This window comes from Zosterops lateralis (genome assembly GCF_965231275.1).
Source record: "Zosterops lateralis genome assembly, chromosome: Z".
Taxonomy (NCBI): Eukaryota; Metazoa; Chordata; class Aves; order Passeriformes; family Zosteropidae; genus Zosterops; species Zosterops lateralis.
The window spans coordinates 29,309,995-29,332,706 of NC_139800.1; the positions used below are offsets into that span (position 1 = coordinate 29,309,995).

Consider the following 22,712-nt stretch of genomic DNA (forward strand, 5'->3'; position numbering starts at 1 on the left):
TTTTCCTCAAATTTCCAAAATCTGTGAAAAATCATTTAAACTTATAAAACTGGTTAAGAGTGGGAAAAAAGGGGGCATGTTTGCATCTGACCTAAAAAAGACACAGCTATTATAGAAAGATTCTTTTCCTGTTCCTTTTTTGACCAGTGATGCCTATGATATTTTTCAGGGATCACTAGGTAGAGATTCAGTTGTTAGTGAACTCTTCTGGGCATCAGCTAATGAACAATTTCTTTTCCTACATTCCTTATCAGTACTTTTTCAGTACTTTGTTTATCACATTACCAATAGCTCACTTCTGTCCCGCTTCTGTCTACAGAGACTGGGAGAAGCAGGCAATGAGTAAATTTATAGATGGAAATCCCTTATTACTCAAGAATCAAGACAGACCCATTTGGAGAATACTAACTAATGAATGAACACTAAAGATTCTGGGAATTTGGTCCGAGTAACTGTATAATATAGAAAATGTGATTTTGTTTGAAGGTCTGTAGCTATTGCTTTGCTTTGAGATGGGTTAATTTCACATCTCAACAGCATTTCTGAACAGTAATGATCTTGAAGTGACATCTTTTTTCTGTGTTAATCATGAATTGCAACTACTTTTGCTAAAACCCCATTAACTTAAAAGTTATTAAGCCATACACAGCCAGATATTTTTGTCAATACTCATTTTCACACTTTATTATGGTCCATGCTAGATGCACAGAACAGGAAAATCCAGAGAAGTCAATGCTGACATTAAAGGGTATCATCTAAAGCCACTCAGATAGTTAAAGAAACCCTCACATAACACAGCTCTAAACCACCTTGCACAGACTACGCAAAAAAGGTTCAAGTCAAAGGCAGCCTGCAATGCAGTAATTGTAAAATCCACAGAAGTCAGTGGAAAAACATTAATGAGCCTCTTTAAGGATATCAAGGCTTCACATTTACACTATTATCACCATCTTAAAGTGGAAATTAGGCCAAGAACAATACACGTTCTTAGAAACCACCCTAATGTTAATGTCTTGCACATCCTTCCAGCAAAAAGAATGCTTAATTAACATGTACTTAATATATAATTGCTAACAGACTGTATTCCCTTACAGAGTAATTTTGGAGACAGAACCTGCCTTCTTTCAAAACAGACAGAGCAAGAGTTGTTTTCTTTGAGTAGATTGCCATGCCATGTCCCTTGTAGCTTGCCTCAATACACCTGGTGTGTTTATTCATCTAAAACTTTTCCAATGTGTTTAAAAACTTTACCACAGTATTTGGATAGTAGCATCTCAGACTCACATTTGCACTCACTGCATATACAGCGCATAACAGAAATCAGTCAAAAGTCATGACAGCTTGCCACAATTTCAGTAACTGAATTCTGACAAGTGACTTTGGATTTACCCCAGGGAGCTGCCAAATCTGCAGGAATTAAAAATTCACAATTCACCTCGAATGCGCGGATATTTTGCCCTCTTTCAGCTGCATCTATGAATGGAGAGAAATCTATTTTCTCAGTGTAGTGATACATTTCTAAAGCACAAAGGAGAACTCCAGAGGCATGTAAAGTGTGATAATTTCAATTAAGCTCATGAAGCTATGAGAATTTATGCCAAAGGGTTTGGATATGCCGGCTTGAAGCTTGCTGCTGAAGATGATATATATTTGCTAACCTAAAAATGCATTTTCCACTGTCCAGCAGCTAGTTAGGAAGATTAATGACTGCTTTGTAGTTCCAATTAAACTCCTTTATCACCAAGAGGGACCAAACAAGTTTTGATTTCAAAAGTACTGCTTAAGAAAGAAGACCAGGGCTGCATAACACTGACATTTTATTAGAATTCATCTGTAACAAATGGAACTTGTGTCAGCAAAGAACTGATTTTCATACAGACTTTCTTTTGCCACCAATGTAACGAAGTAAGAAAATAAAAAGCACGCCTTTCATTCTGTAAAACATTTACGCGTACTACTAATTAGAGGTAATTGTATCTTTTTTAACAAGCCATTTTACAAGGTAATTTTTTAAAGTTTTTCAGTCTATGCATCCAAAACAAGAGCAAAGAACACAAGTTTTTATTATCTTTGTAAAGACACTCCAAGCTTGAATGGCAAAGCCACATAATGGATGGTTATAATGAGACCTGCAGCCTTCTGATATCTGTGGAGTATCAGGGCACCAAGGAAAAAAAAAAAAAAAGAAAAGAAGAAAAAAAAAAAAAAGAAAAAGAAACATAAAGAAAAATGGGAAAGGAAAAAAAAAACCAGTTGCATTTTTTTTCCTTTTTACATGTTCTGTGTCTTTTAAATACATACAAATGGATTTTGTAAGCAATTTCTTACAGATGGGTTCAAGTTATTATTGGGTGTAGAATCAATAGGGCAGTGCATAGTACAAAGGTATATATAGAAAGTGCAAATCTCCTTAGAGGGTCACTCTTTCCCCCAGCCATCTTCTCTGCTATCTAACCACTCAAATACCTTTTTTAAAAAGAGCTAAATTAAACTGCTGTATAAATCATTTTTATATATTTTGTGGTTTTTTCCCCATTGCAACTAATTACAAAATTAGACATAACTACACATACAGATGTAAATAATAGCACCGTACTGGTTATGCTGATGAAAACGATTTTAAGCTTGGAAATGTATGATGTATGTAGACAAAGATGCTCACAATTTAAATTAACTGTATAATGCATATATTAGAATACAGAAAGTGGAATGCACATCAATGATGCCAAGAGGAATCATAAGAAACATAAAACCTGAAAGGAGTATTTAGTTGTAAAACAGTTTTTCTCAGAAATTGGCTCTGCTTTTTTGTATTTCTTTTACTCCCTAATTTTTGTTGGAGCTTGCAGGACAGTCTGCTAGGGAAAATGCACTGATCTTTGTACAGATCCAGTGTGCAGGAACCTTCCTTTGTCTAGGTTTTCAAAATGACACTTTGTTTGTATTTCTGATTTCCTGTATTTGAGTTGAAGAACATGACCACACTACATAACTGGGCACTTCAATAATTATTTCAACATATAAATCAAGAAAGAAGAAGAGAAAGAAGCATGTGCATATTCTCCTCTGGTTCAGATGTAAGTTATAGAATCTCACTCTGAGGTAGCCTTCTATAATACTTCTATTCCATATATATATATATATATTTATTTTTCTGTTTGAATTTTTTTGGTTTGGTTTTTTTTTTTTTTTTTTTTTCATTATAAAAGTGCTCAAATATACTGCTGGAGTTTGGTCTTTTTTTTTTTTTTTTCTTTTTTTTCCTCATAGGAGTGGAAAAATTGGAAGAAGAACAAAAAAGGTAGAAGCCACATTGAGAAGCCACAGCAATGTTCCTATTTGAAACCCCAAAGAAAGCATTCTTTGATGCTGATGTACTGACAATGGCAGAACATATAGTGACCAAGGTCAATGTAAATGGCATTCTAGAGTCTCAAAAAGTACTTTGTGCTATTCAGAGGATTTTCCTTTTTCCTGGAATAAAATCTGTCAATCTCCAATATCTCATGTGGACTCAGTCTTGCTAGCCTTACATGAACCTTTAGCAATCTGTTGACACAAGCGAATGAGCAGGACTTGGACCAAAATAAATTTGAAGGAGAAAAAAAAAAAAAAAAGAAAAAGAAGAAAAAAAAATGCATAAGCACTGCTGATATCAACTACTGCTACTGTGCTGCTACATCTTGGCAATGACAGATAAGACTATAACCAGTAACAAAGTGGGTTTGAAAAGCCAACCAGGAATAGATTTCCAATTTGTGGTCTATTCTGTTATTAGAAATACGGAAAGATAAAGGGCCTTGACTACCTATGTATTTTGGGTTATCATTTATTACCATCCATACTTGATTAGAAACTGGAAATGCGTATTTTTCAAAATTGATTGATACATGTATTAACATGTTTGAAAAGAACAACAGAGATAGAAACAAACTAAACTAAGTACAAATGAAGGCTAACTTAAAGAAATACTATTCAAAATAGGCATCAAATATAAGGCACTCTAAATGTAAAATTAAAATAAACCCCAGCATCCCCAAACAATGCTGTATGCCACAAAACGTTTGATTTCACAGAGCAATGTGTGTTTGGCTTTGCCCTGTTACATACGATAAATGTAAATTATATAGCGCACACTATAGACAGTATACTATTGAATACAATTTTAAAACATCTTAATACCTAGTATATTACAACATTCTCCCCTCCTAAAGGGATATGCACTGACCTTTCCCACATGCACACCTCCTACATTTAATAATATGATTTCTTATTGCACTATAGTGTTACAAATATTGAACTTCACTTGAAGCCTAAATCACATACTCTGTGTGCGTGTGTGCATGTGTGTGCTCTGTATGTGTGCATGTGTGTGTGTTCAAGTGAAATGTGGATAGAAATATTATTTGGGATAGAGATGGCATTCAAATATCAATGATGTGCATTCCTCACTTCCCTATGAAACAGAATTTTATGAACCTTAAAAATGCAGAGATGATCAAATTGTAGTTTGATATAATTGCAGTATGCGGAAAAACGCCCCCAGTGCTTTGATAAATCCAGGTATGTAAGGATCGATATGTTTATGTGCATATGTGTGAATCTGCATCTGAATCCATCTGTATTCTCTGCAACTATACAGAGTCAGAAAAGGGTAGACAGCAATACATATATATATATATATATATATAAAAGAGAGAGGGTGTGAGTGTGCATGTGCCTATGTGTGCGGTGTGTGTATGTGCTAGCAGCATCTTTATACTTTGCGCCTCCCTGTTGATTCCAAAAGAAACCAAAAAGCCCCATTTTGATTTAACTGATAACAATGAGTATTTTCTTAAAGAAAAAAACCCCAAATAAAACTACAAAATTAATATCTAACAAGACTGTGGTACTGTAGGACTGCACAAAAATGTGCAAATTTTCAAAGTATCTAACATTTCTACAGCACAATATTACAGATAACAGTTCTACAGCTTAAAAAAAAAATCTACATTTTAAAACAAAAATATTAACAGTTATGCAACCTTTTTTTAAATTCACTTCATCGAATGATAAACTCTTGTTAAAAAAAGGAAAAAGTTTACACAGTTAAAAATGAAGCACAGGTCAGCAGTATCTTTACAATACTAAAAAACTAAATCAAAGACTTTCTTTTTAAACATTCCCACATTTTCCCTAAAGTGTTATGATGAGCAGTATGATGGGAAAGGGTCACGTTGAAGTAAAGAGTCCGCTTTGTTTGAGAAGCCAGAACCCAACCTTGCAACAAACATCTGGCACTGAGCTGCAGTTCTCAAAACTCCTCTTTGCAAAAGCATGTAATCCTGAAAAAGATGATCACTCTTTCTGATTAATTTCCTCTTCCCTTTAACTTCAACCAATGTTGAACCCTTGAGGTATCTGTAAATGATATCCTTCAGACGCCTCAGTGGTCAGAATTCTTTTATTATGGTTAGGTTATTAAACTGTGAATTCTTGGTCCACATGGAATACTTCTTGTTGGGTGGGGTTTTTTTTTGTTGGTTTTTTTGTTTTATATATCCCCAATATTTTTGTTCATTTGTTTTTTTTTTAATCATTTTTTATTTTATATATCCCCAATAATTGCTCCTTAGCTAAGAGTTAAGAAGTACTTCTAAAGCACATTGTATGGCTCAGAAGCGGCTCTCTGGATCTTAAAGGGCCTGCAATAAAAATCCACAATGGGTTTTTATGTTGCATAGTGATCAAAGCTGCCCAGATACTCCAGTGCGGCTCGATAGCAGAACTGGTATTGATCCTAGAGAAAGAAAAATAGAAAAAAAAAAAAAGCATAAAAAAGTCAGCTTATTGGTTGGTTTCTAGTTTCTTTCAAATAATAGTGAACATTTGGTAGCTACAAACAAATATACTGCAGAGGCATCTACGGTTCAGCAATATTCACTTGCTGACATCAACAGAAAACCACTCTGAGTGCTTAAAACAGATGTGTTTAAAACAGATGAAGATAGACACTCGTTTAATGCAACAACATTTTCCACAGAATGCAGCTTCTTTTTGTGAAGAGACTATATACCCACTACTGACAGTCTGTTATTCTGGACTAAGACAATATCAGCATGAAGCTTTTTTTCTGATAGGAACATGTGAGGATGCCTTCCCCCACGTATTTCAAAATAAGTAGCAAAATGTACAATGAATTCTACAGCTAGCACAGCACATTAAGTAAAAAGGTCAATCATAGCCTTAATATGGAATGCTGTATGGAAAACTGTAAGTTTAAAAGTCATGTTAAGAAAGCAAGGGAATCCCAACCTTTCAGTAATAAAGGCTTTGATGAAGATGTGAAGATACCCTGGCCTGTGGCAAGAAAAGGGCCTAAGAGAGAAATATGGAGCTAAAGGATCTTATTCGCATAAAATGGGCTTCATTTCAACCTATACCTGGAAGCAGAGAAGTTTAGTGTGGTGATAAATTTGCTTATATCACTGATGAATTAATTGAACATTTGTAATTTTGTGCTATTCTCACCACCATAAAGAAGTCCTTTTGAACATTTGTTATCTTACACACTTATATTAAAATGGCACATCTGTGTACTTATTTCCAACTGCCATTCATGGCTTAAATGGTAAAAAGTGAAAAATAAAAACCATAAAAGATATTGCTCAAAAATACCAGAGAAGTCTGTTTATTTTTCTGATAGTGTTATGTGGTAACTGCACAGGTTGCAGTTAAGATCACAATTAAAATTCTTTTGGAGACCAGGAAACTAATCAGATACTTGCTTCACTGAGCTGGTGTGATTAGTAATAGTTCATTTCTGTCAGCTGTAATAGTTAGAACAGTGGCAGAATACATTACACATAAGCCTGAATTTTAAGTGTACGTGTGGTCCACATGGAAGTGCTTTGTTTAGTAAGGACTAGATTTCCTGGCAGTTTATAACACTCAATCAGAGATTTGTTTGCCACAGAATCCTGGAAGAAATCCATACAGAACACTTCTGCTTTCAGCAGTGAGGATGAAGGCTAGCATACAGAAATAAGTCAATGCAGGGGGAGGGAGCGTATATTGCAGAACTGAACTCTGCATTTGTCAGGTAGGCTCAAAGAAGCATAGTTTTCTGTATACTGTAGTTACTTCTTGGAGCCAAAATGACAGAAAGCAGTCATTTTTCATTTTGCTTATCCAGAAGAATGATAGTAATGGAAAAGAAATGGAATTAACTCTTCAGTATGCTCACAGAGATTTACTTGGCTAACTGACAAGATTAAAAACAAATATCTGTATTTTTCATATAAGTTTTTATGAAGTTGTCTTTTTAAAAGTAAAACTACCCAGCTTCTACTGAACAAGTTTAATTTTCTTGTGCAAAATAGCATACTCTGGGGAATGATTTTAAATTTCACAGACTTAATTTAAAGGCCAGTGTCAATCAAGTTACACTAAACAAATGTGTGATCTAAAATGTTTCCCTTCTTTTGCCCATTTTGTTGGTTCTCCTAACGTATTGACTCTGACTTAGCCCAGGTCTTCAGCTCAGAAATTAGGGCAAAAATTAAGCATAACATTAAATGATAATGTTTAAGCATTCTTTATGACATGATAGAGTTCCATGATTACAGGCCCAGGTACTACTTATCCCTTTTTTTATTTCACTATGCCACACTTACTAGCATAGAAATTATTTACACTATAGTTTTCCTGAATGCTGGATTTACCATTATGATTTTCAGGCCAAAGAGCCACTTGCTTGGTGACACAAAGTTAAAAAAACCATGAAAATAGTGAAGTGTCAGTCTGAAGACATGATCAAGACCTTGCTTTCAGGATCAGTGGGTCCAACTGCAGAAACAATTTGCCTGCTTCTTTATTACCACACATTTCTGCCACGGAACAAGGATCCAAAAAAAAAAAGTGTGATGCTTCACAAACGGATTTTCTCAACTACTATAATTTAGAATCCAGTATTGAAATGATTTTTTTTCTTCCTCATCTTGCAGTAACTACTGCAGTAACAGGAAACAATGCTTGCAATATCTTTATGGCAGATTTTACCCAGTAGTCACAGGGCCAATATATGACTTCAGATGCACCAGTAAGCATGTTTTAAACAGTCTTGATCTGTGCATTTTTTTGCTTGCGTAAATACCACTTCTTTTCCACCACCATTACATATGGATACTGTTCCGCTCACCTCTGTCTGTACCATGGCTGGCCGCTGTGTCCTTAACATTTTGACAGTCTGAAAGATGTCCACAACACCTTCATATCTCATTCTTTCTAACACAATGCTCAGGGTTATGAATACTCCAGTCCTTCCAACACCTGCACTGTTGAAAAGAATGAAGAGAAAATAAAAGGAAAAAACAAATGTTAATTGACAGTTAATGCTGAAAGAATTGGCTGACAAATTCTTTGTGGTTACAACACACCATATGTATACAAATTTCTATATGGGGAAAGGCTCACTAAGCAAAATTCCACAGCAAATTACTACATTGCATTCAAAAGAGTAATTGCACTCAAGCTAACTTTACATCTACTGAGCACATCCTGGCTCTCCAGTCTTCCTTGCAAAGTGACCTGGTTTGTTCATCCAGATAGAGAATAATCAGTGCATAGTGAAGGCAAATGTTAACATTTATTGCCAATAACATACATTGGAACTGACAAGAGAAAATGGAGCCAAAATGCATTTTACTGCTTGTTTTACTTTAGTTCATCATGTATATATCCTGTTTGGTACATCTTCACTGTGTTATTTTACCTTCTACTTTGAGTTAGAAGTATGGAAGTTCATTTAATATTGAACTTGTTCATCCATGCTCCAATTCAAATAATGGACAGACAAAAATCTAATTTCAGGTCTTATTCAAGTCTGGCAGTCTTTGCTGGATCTTTGCTATCCAATGCTGATACGCATTTACCAAGTTTGTCCACATTAGTCTTAAAAGGCTTCTTTGAGTATATATGGCTTGCTTGCTCTCAGGTCTGTCCTGGGTTTCTGCTAGTAGCTTTAACCCTCAAGATGCGATGGAAATTCTTGCCATCAATAGAGCCAATAGCTGTCAGCTTTTTAAATTAAACTTATCATCTATCACTTATCCATGAGGATTATCCTTTGAAAAAGAGAGAGGTAACTACACAGAAAAAAAAGATTTTCTAAGTCTGAACTTCTATGGGTGGAAACTAAGCACATTGTCTTCTCACTGTTGATGCTAATAATTTCACAAGGTTTTCTCAAGCCAGGTAACCTTGAGAAGCTGAATATTTATGAGGCCTATTCACCAGACAGATGAATGGAACTGCATGAACAGGGAAATCCTGAAGAATGCTTGAATGCTCATATGAACTATGACAGAAATCCAGCAAATTCACAAAAATAGTATGGAAATGGAAAGTTCAAACTGCATGATTGCAGTGTTTGGTCTAGGTCAGTGCACTTCTAGGGGTATTAGACATATGCAGCTGGATTTATCAATTTGCATGGGCTGTGTGCCTTCAGATTGCTGAAGCCAAAGGACAACTGACACACCACTTGATAGAATATCATATTGTCAGTGATGATTTATCTATATGGGATAACAACAGTTCTGGATATCTAAGGCAATCGTAGTGTAAGGTACCTGATGAGGTAAATTAGACATTTAGTAATTCAAAAGCATTCTCAAAAACCCTGGAACCTGCCTATTAGAACGACCTTGAGAACTTAACAGACATGATGACAGTGCGATCTAAACTAGTAGCCCAGAAAATGACCAGTAGAATGAAGGCAGATTACCATTTTACATTCTCCTTGTTCCCTGCTCTGCCATTTAAATACTAAAAAAAAACCAAACAAAAAAACCCCAACAAAACAACCCAATCCAAACCCCCGCCTGAAACCTCCCCCCCCCCCCCCTCCCCCCACTACATCTGTATGGATTTCTGGTCTCATACGTTAGACAAATCTTTGTTATTTAAAAAAATTGCTCAGAATTTTCCAGGAAGAGGAAGAAATTTATCTGTTGTCTTGTGTACTTAAAAAATCAGCAAGTATCTGCAGACACTACTTAATGAGGATGAGACACTAATATGGAAAGATCTCACTGCTTGCAAATCTTAACTGGTCATCAAGTGTAATGTCTTGAGAAAAGCCTGTAGGAAATTGATCCTGTTCCCCTTAGAGTGGAAAGCATACTTTAACATTGGAAAAATTCCCATCCAAAAATGCTTAGGATTTCTAGAGTAAAGTTAAAGAAATCCTTCATGATGCATTATGACTCACAATGATTTATAATTTAGACTAGAAACCAAAGTAAAGATGCTTTAATGAACTATGTGGATGTGCTGACTTTTTGTAAGAGAGATTTTATTACTACAAATACATCTTGAATGCATTCAGGGAATGGTGCCCCCTCTTGAACTAAAAGCCAGAATAAAAAGACTATCAATATCTAGTATTGGTAGAAGTGAAAATTTTGCTTCAAGATGAACAGTCTTTTGCTCTTTTAAATACTTTTAAGTATCTGCCTCATGAAGTAGATATTTTTTAATTCAAGACACTGACCTATTTGTAAAAATTCCAGGGAAACAGAAAATTCAGAATTGTGGGTTGTGGGAGTTTACTGGGTAACAGAGAAAGTAAGCTTGTGAAAATTGTGTAGAGTGTGAAGGAGACCCAAAGGGAGTGGCAAAGGGGAGTTTTACTTCACTGTAAAATTCATCATATTACAAACTGGAGGCAGTATTTCAGTAGTTCCTCAAAGACTAGGAAAGTGCAGGTATCCTGGATCTTGTGCTTCCGGAAAGAAACTGACTTACTGAAACAAACTTACTAATTTTCTAGGAACACTTCCTATTCATGTAAGTTGACTAACACTGGCAATGATGATTAGCATTACCAATCCCTAAATTGTCATTACAAAAATGATAAAGACATTTAAAAACCAAGCCATTGTTAGTTACACTGGATTTGACTTTGTTTCTAGCAAAGTCAATGGCAGAAATCCACAATTTTACCATGAAAGATTATTTCCATTTGGAGGGATATATAATGTACTGTAAGCAGTATTCACTGTAGTCACAAGTGGACAAGCCTGCCTGGTACAAGAAACCTAGAAGAATAATATCACTTTGCTTTCTTATCTGCATAAAGGCATAAATATTGGTTATTACTCCTGTCCTTTCAAAACTCATTAATGTTGAAGAATAAGGCTTATTCTTATCTGAGTTGTCCTTCATAGCCCTTGTGTAATGAATCCCAACCAGGGCTCTGCAAGACTGTTCTCCTCAGCAGGCCATAAAAAATTTTAGGCACATAAGAAAAGTGGGATTCGAGTATTCCAATACATTTATTTTGTCTCTCTATCTGATGAGGGGATCATAAAGAACTCAACTTCTGTTTACTCCTGACTTTGGAAAGATGAGAATTTCTCTCCATTTACTAGTCTCTGGTAAATTCTTTCATTTTTCTTCATGATAATATTAGGGCACTACTTAGCTTGCAGTAAGGACTTGCAACTTGTGTCACTATTTTGCATCTCTGTTATATAAATAATAATATTTAATCTACAAAAAATAATTTCATTTTACAAAAATGAGTATCTAAAATCCTAATGGAATTTATAGAAAACAATTTATTAAATAAGAGATAAAAGATAAAGATATTATTTTTGGCCATCTGCTATAGAATCTAGAATACTGTAGAGAAAATAAATAAAAAAGAAAACAATATTAAAAAGCCCATGCTGGATTATTCATAACCACTGTGCAAGCTGTTTTCATCTGCATATCAATTGCAAAGGAATTGAGGGAAGTCATCACATCAAAAATGAGCACTAAGTTCTGAGTTAGAACTCATCAACTGAAACCTCAATTATTTCTTTGACAGGCAAAATTTCTAAACATCACTTTCTATTCCATTCCTTTCTTGAGATAGCTACCTTTTATTTCTGCCTCACCTTGATTGCTACTAATATGTCACTGAGGTGTAACTAGGTTGTTTGCAGCTAATAATTCCCACCAAAGTAAAAGTCTCAGTTTCTACTGGAAAAAGTATTAGATATAGCAGCCTGTGATAAGGCTCTTCCTATGCCTTTTGTATGAGCACTGACCAGACAGCTTTTACACTGCATTAGAGGCATGTATAAATGAAAAAATTATGTGTTTCCATGTATTTCCAAAGAGCCATTTCTGTATAAATGGAGTATCACAGAACAGTTCCAATTTCATAAAAGCAGTTCATTATATTTTTAGGTCCTCTATTTTAGCTTTTTAGGTCCTCTATTTGATTACATTTTATGATAGTTGACCTCTGAAATGTTATTTAAATATACGCATTCATCACAATCAGCAATCAGTTTTGGAAAAAAACCCAAATCTGCATACAATTTGTTTTTAAGCTTTGTTTACTTACCTGCAGTGAACAGAAATTGGTCCATCCTGACCAAATTGCTCTTTTGTTTTATGCACTTGGCCTATGAAGTCAATAAATCCTTCTCCAGACTTTGGCACTCCTTGTTCTGGCCAGTCAGTGAACTGGAACTGTCTCACTGTTCGGGACTGACCATCCTTTAACAGAAGACACAAATAATGCATCACAAAAGCATGTTGCTGTGGCATAGAGTTGGTCAGCCAATAATCATAAAGACAATCACAAAGTAAGGATGTTGATTGGAGCTGGGGAATGGCTAAGATTGTATTTATGGAAACTCTTTCAACTGCAGTGCTACTGTCTGAAGCTTTTGTATTGGCCCTGAAGTGTTATTGTTAATTCCATTAACAATATTGCATGGATTCTCTTCCATAGGAGAGTTGTCTGGCATTCTGATGGTGCAAAAAGTGTGTCTGAGGCCAAAGGCATAACAACTCCACCAGGGTATGTGATTCTTTTGGTATGTTATGTTCTGAATCCTGTGAACTACAAATTCCTTTATATACAGATCAGGTAGAATAAGGTCATGTAATCTGACTTTCCATTTCTGAGATACGCTTAACTGCTTCACAGCAGGAATATCTTTACTGATAAGACTTGTTTAGTCATTGCCCTCTTTGCAGATGTTATCTTTAATAGTAAGCTGCTTTCTGTGAGGTGAACATTTTTCCTGGAAGGAGATGGATACACAAGCCAGTTGCTCAACAAATTTCCCTTCAAAAATGGTTCACTTAATTCATTAACAGCTTGGAGTTAGACAAAATTGAGAGGAAGGGCTTCCTTTCTCAAAAAAAAAAGCCATCTGCAGCTTTACAGTCCCCATAGTTAGGGATACTAACAGCATTTCTCTGAAGTGCAGAAAACAGCATCACAGTTATTTTTATAATGAAGCCACTGGAATTACTAAATGCCAACTTGTGCTATATGCCTATTTAATGGGGAAAAAGTCAGGATGCAGAAAAAATGCAATACAAATGGATAAAGCAAATTTGTTCTGCATTTTCAGACATGGATGATTTTGACACTCAATCTGCACAGCTAAAATGTTCAAAATCATGGCAATACGTGCTACTGATGTTAAATGGTGTCTCTAGACATCATGTTTTCTAAGCACCTACCCTGTCATGTCTTCAATATGGCCCTCTATTAAGTGAAACTCATGAAAAATTGAAATTTCTTCTAAGTAAAAGTAATGAAAAATTGAAAATATTACTGGAGATTCCCCTCAAAAAGCAGCAAGCTATGCTGGAGGCAAGAACAATCTTTCTATTTCCCTGGACCACAAGCTTTCAGTTTGAAATAATATAAAAGTTATTTTAAATATAATCAAAAGAGATGCCAATATTTTGTTTTATATTTCCTCAGATTCTGTGGGATTTTGCCTCCCATATCTCAGATGAGTGAGGAAAACAGAAAAAAAATATGTGTCTGTACCAGCAACTACTCCATGAGAGGACACCCATACTGTCTACTTCCACTAGACTACTGTAATAAAGTAGTAGTCTGTATCTGTGAAACACTTATCTCCACTTAAACAAATATGGTATGTTTGAAACTGTCCGCTCAATTTGATTTCTTGTGAGCATCAACACAAAGAACTAAATGTTTACCTCCAAAAGGGTATTTTGTTAATACAAACGTCTCTGATAATGGTCTCTATAATCCCATTTTTCTCCAAAAAACACATAACGAAATTGCATCCTTCATATAGCCTTAGGCATATGATATAAATTTATCAAGAAGGCACAAGTACAGGTTGATTCCCTTCAAAATAACCTTCTATTCTTCTAAAGTAAGGAAAGAAAAGCTGAAATCTGACTTACTAGCAACATGTTAAGGAGATGGAGATTCTTCAGCAATTTCTGACTATAGTATGACTTGCACTAAATAACAGTAACATTTTCCAAGTAGAAAAAGTAAGAAATACCCTAATTTACTCAAGTCCAGTCTGTCACTGGAAATTTAACACATTTCTCTGTCATAAATAGATCTAATGGGCAATACTTCTTTTTTGCTGTGTATATATCAACTGTATTAGTAAATTTCATGATTTCAGTAACTCAGTACTCCAATGCAAGTCTGTGAAATGACAATAACCTCTGTTTTTTAATGTTATTTAATGAGCAGAGAAGTAAAGTTACTTAGTCTGTGTTAGACTAGCATTAAAGCATATTGGGAACTGATCTGCAATTTCTTACAGTTCCCTCTGCTACTGACATTATAAAGAGTGTTGATTTGTTTTAATGAGATTCTTGCCAACAGCAGTCCAGATGCAAATGCCAAACTTTATTAAAATCTTTACTTTCAAATACTGTGACAGTTTGCACAGTTAGTTATCAAAATAAGTACTTTCAGATCCCTATGAGGCACAGAGGGCTTTTAATGTATCATCCTATTTAGTGACTGACCGTTTGGATTTATGCTTCCTCCGCACAGGGGATATTCAATTGTCTTTTGATTAGGCTTTAGAATTTATAATACTCTCTTATAGTCATCACTAATAGCTTAGCCTTAAATAAGACTGGCCCAACATATTGAGCTCTTGAGTTTCCAGAGAAAGTGAGTACAAACAGTGAGAAGCAATAACTTGAAACAGTTGCAGAGGTCAATTTCATCATATGACAACTCACAGTTCAGTTTCAGAAATAACAAAGAGTTCTACACCAGACACTTGCTGCTGGCACCTACACAGGTGCAGTGCCGCATTTTTTGTCCCTGTGGAAAAACTGGTCATCTTGGCTCTGCCACGGCACGGATGGTATTGTAACAGTACAGATGGATTTGGAGATGCGAGAGAGAGAGGATATTTGCAATCACTCGAGTATTTACTCTTCTTTGAGTGCAACGATTTACTCAAATGATCTCAATTACTGGGTGTGACAGGTGCAAAAGCCTAACTGGAGAAAAACTATAATGTACATTTTGCTAAGTATTTCCCACTTCTTCCAGTAAATTTGGAAGAAGCTATAGTTTTCCAGCATAACTACAAAATTTAGGATCGTGCTGTAATCTCACTGAGGAGTTTAACAAAATTTGGATAATCAAGATAAACAGGTTTTTAAGATTTGGGAAACAATAACGTGATAGTAAAATGACATATGAGGACTTTCAATGTGTTTAATGCTTTCTAAAAGTGGTTTATTAATATCCTGTCAAATAAAATTAGTTCTGGCAAATTTAATTATTTGATCCTTTTTTACTGGTTTGATAGCTGTACGTAAGCAGACTTAAATATTCTACTTTGATAGCAAGTCTTGAAAGAACTTTTTAGAAATATGTTTGGAGACACTTTAATTATAGCTATGGCTTTTTGCTCTAACTAATTTTGTGATCAGAGCTTTGTGAACTATGTCACATAATAACTCATCCAACTTGAGATAGATTTTTAATAGGAAATCAATTAAAACTATCAGGATATTTGCAGTGAAATTGGATTTTACTATCTCTGTTTACAAGTGTGTTTAAAGACTGATACTAGGAGCCTGTTCTCCACGTTTCTTAAGCAAAAATAGGCTACAGAAGCTATAAGTCATATGATCCTTAGTACATTTCAAATAGAATGAAAATTAGATCCAATGTATCTACAGTTTCTTTACAAAAAATCTACACCTAAATCTCATCTGCCAAACAAAAGGTTCATATCCTGACTTGATACAATACTAACAATACTATCCAATTTTACTTGAAGTTCACATTAAAAGCAGTAGTCTAGCTAACCATGAGGAAGTCTAGTATTTCAGACACTGACAGGCAACTCTGATTAGCCACTCATGTACTTTCACCTGCAAAGTACATCCTGCTATTTTGCTTGAACAAGTATTATTCCATGGTGTCTAGAGAAACAGAGGCTGACAGTATGTCTTCTTGCCATGCAGTATGAAGTGCTAGAAATCAAGTCTGAGAAATGCCGAATATATATTAAAAGTTTATGTATGATTTATCTTATATGCTTACTCAGTTTTGGACTCAGGAATTCAGATAAGAAATGAAGTATGAAAATGAGGATGCTAAGGTCACAGCTGCATGTATCTACTTTGCAGATATACTATAGAGTTGAAAATATGCTATATGAAAAATTGAATTATAATGTGCAAAGCTTGTCCAGCTTTTCATATGAATGTCATTTGCTCTGCAGTTTTAAAATCTCGGTGCATTAACCTTCATACTCACTCATCCTCAAGGGTGGTGCAAAGCAACCAAACACCACTTTGTGGAAAAAATTGTACCCAATAACGATCAAAGGAAAAATGAGGAAAAAGAGAAAAATGGTCTTCAAATAATCCAGTGTATTTTGGCACAAATAGTTCAGAGCTATAAAATTGTGCTGCCCAGATGCTAGATCTGAATGAAGTCAATCATTCCCACAGAAAGATTCTATTTATTTAAAAATAACTTCATCTGCTTTTTTATTATTGCTTGTGGAAAGCATATCTTCTGGGGTTTTCTTAATAATAATAAAAATTTAAAAAACCCTGGACTAGAAAAAGAAACAAATAGACATTTTCTTTTAAACTTATGGGAACAAGTGTAATGTTATGTTGACTTACCCTTGCATCTGTAACCTTGAATTCCCTCAGAATATACTGTGGCATGTTGTACTCTGCCATTGGATCTACCACAAAATACTGATATCTGGCTGAGCGCTCTGCAGGCCAGTACTGGTGGCATTTTTCCTATGAAATAACAAAGTAAAATACATTTCATATTACTTGAGAGCATTACCATAAACTGGTATAAACCCTTTTTTACTCAGCTAAGTATAATATTCATGGAAAGTGCCAATAGGGACAGGGACATGAGCTGCTTGTGTTGGTGTAGAGAAAAAAAATATTTTTAGTATTGCATTGTAAAGGCTTTCTCATTGGTCTCTATATATCTGAACTTGCTTATACTTCAGCTCAGTTTTATTGTCTATCAGTGACAAGAGCTATCCTTAATCTAATTTGCAATGGTGAATTTTTGTTTCAATTTAAATCTTGATATCATCTTCAGTTTTCTTCCTTTTTGCTTGTTGGAGCAAGTCCCCCTAGCCTCAGTCAGGACTCTATCTCTGCACCCACTAGCCATGTCCTGAATAATCTCTACTCTCTCAGATACATGGCCTAACTCAGATTTCACTTATCAGATGCCAGTTTTCTCTAGACATAATCCTGTTCAGATAGGAGACTGCTTCATTCTTTCCAGTATACAGAGTACCAATGAAATGAGTTTAGAACTGTAAACTGGGGGCTGAAACTTTAATTTACAGCACAGAACACATAGAAGACATTCAGATCTAAAAAATACCACACTTCCTTTTAACATTTTTTGAACGAGATGCTGCAAAAATGAAGTTTACAAATAAGCGATATTTCTTTTTCCCTAGATGGCAATGGTGTCTCTGCACACCTTGGAACATGAGCATGCAAACCCACTTGCTGAATGTCAGTGTGTCTCACAAAATCGTGCCATGTCTAGTTTGTCTATTGCAACACATCGACTGATTGGAAAAACTCATACCTAGTAACCAGGAAGGCCACTCCTGTTTCAAAAGGAGAAGGAACCAAAATTCTCATCTTTAGATATTCCTAACAATGAAATATTTTAATGAAAAGAGCTGCAACATTTTAGTAAAGGACCATTAGAGCAGTACTTACTCTGCCCATTTCTCGTAGCTTAGTGAGCATGACCACAATCGTAGAATTATGCTCCCAGAGCATTCTCCAGAAGTCTTCAGTTGTTTCTGCTAAAGGACCCTGTGTAGCTATGTAAGCTTTTTGATGCCTATGTAAAAGAAAGTAAATTTAGAGTATTATTTTAATCAAAAAAGTGGATTTATACTCATGTTCTCTGCTTATATGAAAACATTATCTGGAGAAAAAATGTATACACTATTAATAATGAACACATTAAAACCTTATTATGATTGTTTAATCAAACCATGGCTTTTTATTTTTAGAATTTTGAGAAGAAAATTATTCTGTTAATATTATGATGTATGACTTTATCATTATTATTTAAATTTTAATGCAACTCTAATTGCTCAATTTTGTGTGCGGTAAAAAGCACTTAAGAAACACTTAGTTGTGCTGGTTCATTTTATAGAAATAACTGTCTAACAATCTATTAAGTTTAGGAATTATAGCATCAAGCAGTTTCTTTATTAACTTCATTTCAACAGTCTGATGCCTCCAGCAAAAGTAAGGCAGGAAGAAAATTTGGGAATAGAGTGTGAATTTCCAGGCCCTAATATCCTACTAGTGGAAGCTACCACCGAATTGTTAAAAGATTGGATCAATAGCTTTATAAGATGATGACTAGCTTGTGTTGTTCTTGCTTCTTTCAAGCAACAGAGACACCTTTGTGGGTGACAGTGGAGACAAAGTTTATTTTCAATTATGAGCTGAGGCTCAGAAAATTATCTCTGTGGATATAGATACTCAGACACACCCAAATTATGGCAAACATAGGCAAAAAGTGCCATTTCCCTTTTAAGTCTTTTTCAACCAGCTGCTTTAAGTCGGCTGAGGGCATATTTTCTATGTTGTCACAAAGATGTCAGTGGGCTGCACATCTGTTTAGATTCAAAAGGCTTTCTGTAGTTAGGTCAAGTCTTAGTCAGCGTGCCAAGACCCTAGGTTATCACCTTGACACACAGAGTATATCTCCTGTACCTTTTTTCTATACATTCTTTTCAGCAGAATAAATGTGAAGAAATAGGGGTCCAAATCATAAGCATGCTTAAAATCTCATTAACTTTCAGCATGTAAAGCATACTGAGAACTCTCACTGACTAAAACAAAGATAAAAATATAATGTTTAAGATTCTAAATAATTTACAGCATTTTTCTATATTACATGGGGTAAAAATATAAACCCTTTATTAAAATTAAAAAAAAAATACCCAAACGTGCCCTGAACAGAAAAAAAAAATTGCTAGACTTCAATACTAAGCTTTGTTATTTTCAATGTAATTACATAAAAATTTTTGTAAACTTTTAAAGAGTATAGATAAGAACTCATCACAACATGTACCTGTATCCATCAATGAAACTGGCATTAATATAATCAGAGCCTTCTACTCCTCGGATAGGCTGCAAGCATACCCTTGTGGATTCATATGGCATAATATTGACAAGGCGATTTTTGAATTTATTACATGGAAGATTGGCACTGATGAATCTTGAAGTGTGAGCCTTAGAGCTAGCAAGACGCTGTTGAAAACAAATTAAAAGAATTAAGGCCAAGTGTAACAAAGACAAGTATCACTATCAGGTTTTATAATCTCTGTTCAGAAGCCATTAATGAATATATTCAAATTCAGATGCTTAGTTTTTCATATTCTATTGCATTATCCAAATATTTTTAAAGCTCCTTTAATATATATTATATATATACACACAAGTACAATGTCTGCTCCATTAGTGTATTTGGACAAATTCCAGTTTTAAATCACTATACAAACAAGTATTTAAAGATAAAATAACAATGAAGGAACAGCACAGTTACATCACCCTCAACTGAATGGTTCTTGTCCAGACACCCGCTGAGAGCTGAATTGTACATTTTAGAAAGAACCATCTTCCTAATTCAAGTCTTAGTCTAATGGAGTCTTTTATTTTTTCATTACTGGAAACAACTGGTGGAAAACAGAGCAACTTTAATGTTAGATCATTTGGTTTTGTTTACCCACAACATAAAATCCCAGTACCTTAAATTCCAGTTCCATTCCTGTGACATTCTCGCCTGTTTCTATCTGTGTCAGCTTCTGGATATATGCATACAGGTTTCTGGCTGGCACTTCGGTATTTCCACATGTCACTGCTTCCAGCAGTGCATCATGGATAAAGATGTATTGGTCCTCAGTTTGAACCATGTAATTCCTCTGTGCTCTCATTAGAGTTACGTGGCCATAAATATCTACAGTCTTTTCATGCTTTATTCTCTCTAACATGGCATCTATCACAATGAAACAGCCAGTCCTGCCGACTCCAGCACTAAAAGAAATGAACACGGGAGAGAAAACATGGACTGTTTCATTCACTGTGCTTACTTTTATGTCATTCAAGTTTTAAGTTTTGTGATGCTGATTTAAACAGCACATGTTTCTGAATATGAACATCAGCTTTTATGAAAGAGGTTGGTACCCTGAAATAAGTAAACTCCATTACAAGCAATTGAGAACACAGAATGCTTTCAATATGAGATCTTTGCATCTTGCAGTTTCAGGTTTGACTCCAACAGAAATAAAATACCTTGCAACATGTTCTCAAAATATATGTTCTTAAAAATGGAAATTACTGGAGATGATGAATCCTCTAAGAAACCAAATTTTATTTGTAGCATGATTTCTAAGTCATTAAACATGCTGTTGTTGCTATTCTCTTTACAGAGGTAAATTGGCCAACAATAATCTAACAGAAAATGAGTGTTACATATTTCTATCATGCTTTGGTTTGATAGAGTTTGCTTTGGTGAACTTTCCACTCATCTCCCAACCCTGCTGATGGGGCTTCTATTAACACAGTTTGTTCTGTCCTTTGCTGTTTCACTTGGCTAGGACATACTGTTAGTCTTTGCAATGCAGACCCATGACTAGATAGCTGTGACAGCTGTAGGCCGGGGGAAATCCATCTCTTTGGATGCCAACTGTACTGAATCAAATCAGACCACCTTTTTGCAGCCATGTGTATGATTGAACTTTAAAAAGTTTTGTTTCAATTACTTGCACACGTAGCTAAACAAAGGTAATGCGTAAAATGTAAAGGGCTTTGTACAACGTTTTTCTGCCCATCATGACTGTAACAGTGAATGATAATTTCAGGCTTTCTAAATGCCTAACTTTATTCAATTAGTGACTGAAAATGAAGTAGGTAATATAGTATAGTATAGTATAGTATAGTATAGTATAGTATAGTATAGCATAGTATAGTAGGCAATAGTTTATAAACCCTAAAGACATTGAGATTAGAGAAATTAAGAATATATAAGAACCCCAGAAACTGCAATTTTTTGAGTATAAATAGAAACAAAAATAATTATAACCCTGCTTCTAGAGTAGAATTATATAAAAGACAAAACTTCTCACAGTTTCCATATTTTCTGGAGATATTAAATATCATAAGTCCATCCTGAAATCAGTAAGCACGGTCAAACATTTATTTCTTGCATGCCACCTTAAGAATGTTTGCCAATTACCAGCAAACCTAATTTCCTTATAATGAAAGCAAAGGCAGTACAGAACAGAAAGTTATTTCATCTTACATGAGGTAAGTCTTCTTTCTAAGATAGCAGATTTACGTACTGTTAATCACATATTCTTGCTATGGACTACTCCTCCAAGCAGCAGATCCCCTTCAAACAGGTGAAGACTTTTGATAACAGACCAAAAGCATCAATCTCAACTTTCTTAGATGCCACTCTAAGAAAAATTAACCAGCATTCTGAATTTAAGAAAATTTACCTATCAGTGATATTCATCAGTGTGAGTTGTAGAGAAGAAAAAATAAAGAGAAACAAAATGATGGCTATCCAAACTAATTCATTAGTTCAATCAAACTAGTTAATTAACCTTGTATAATAAAAGCTCTGCATTTCAGAAAAACCTGTTGACATTAATACGCCTAAAAATCATCAAGAAAACCTCAAAAAGCTGTCTCACTATTGTGGGGTTTTTTGTTTATTTGTTTGTTTTTGGTTTTGTTCTTGTAATGGAAATCAACATAAGTAGCACACAATATGTCAGATTGGTTTATATCAAGTTTTAAACCATTCCTTCAATGATTACTCTTCATATTCAGTTTTCATCAGTTTAAAAAGTGTGGGTCAAATGAGAAATATGAACATTTGGCAGTACAGATTTTCTCAGTAATCTAGAATATGGCTCTTTTTCCTGTAATGTATTAAATGACTGTTCCAACATCATGTTTATAACCGGATATGCCATTTTTCCGATTTAACATCAAAAAGATCACTGGTACCTGCAGACCACAACTGCAAAATCTCAAGCCAGTTAAAAACTTCCACCTTCAGCTGAATTTTTTAGTTCTTCTTTTCATGTCTTTTATTATAATTTATATATTTATTTTTTCCATGAGGAAACTCAAGGATTAATTTTTCTTAGCATACTCTAGCAAAGAAGATATTTGCTAGTCTACAGGTTTATGCAGAAGTTGTGAAGATCATGAAAATAGAGCCAAACACATTATTATGCACTCATTTCATCGTAATGATGAAGAGGCTGACACACTACATTTATGGAGGCATTTGGCTTCACTGGGCTCCTGACACATGCCTCTGGATCATTTTATCCAGCAAGATGTTTTACTCT

The 22,712-nt window shown here is 34.9% G+C and overlaps 1 protein-coding gene across 1 annotated transcript in view; it reads right to left on the bottom strand.

Moving 5' to 3' along the window:
- Positions 1-1,800: 1,800 nt before the first annotated feature.
- PTPRD (protein tyrosine phosphatase receptor type D) overlaps positions 1,801-22,712 on the bottom strand; it is a 366,236-nt gene continuing 345,324 nt past the window's right edge. Inside the window, exons 26-32 of the mRNA XM_083884531.1 lie at positions 20,094-20,379; positions 19,418-19,596; positions 18,040-18,166; positions 16,951-17,076; positions 12,386-12,540; positions 8,183-8,318; positions 1,801-5,782 (exon numbers count right to left, since the gene is read on the bottom strand). Coding sequence (XP_083740657.1) covers positions 5,714-5,782; positions 8,183-8,318; positions 12,386-12,540; positions 16,951-17,076; positions 18,040-18,166; positions 19,418-19,596; positions 20,094-20,379 — 1,078 coding nt within the window. The 3' untranslated portion in view covers positions 1,801-5,713. The remainder of the gene's footprint in view (positions 5,783-8,182; positions 8,319-12,385; positions 12,541-16,950; positions 17,077-18,039; positions 18,167-19,417; positions 19,597-20,093; positions 20,380-22,712) is intronic.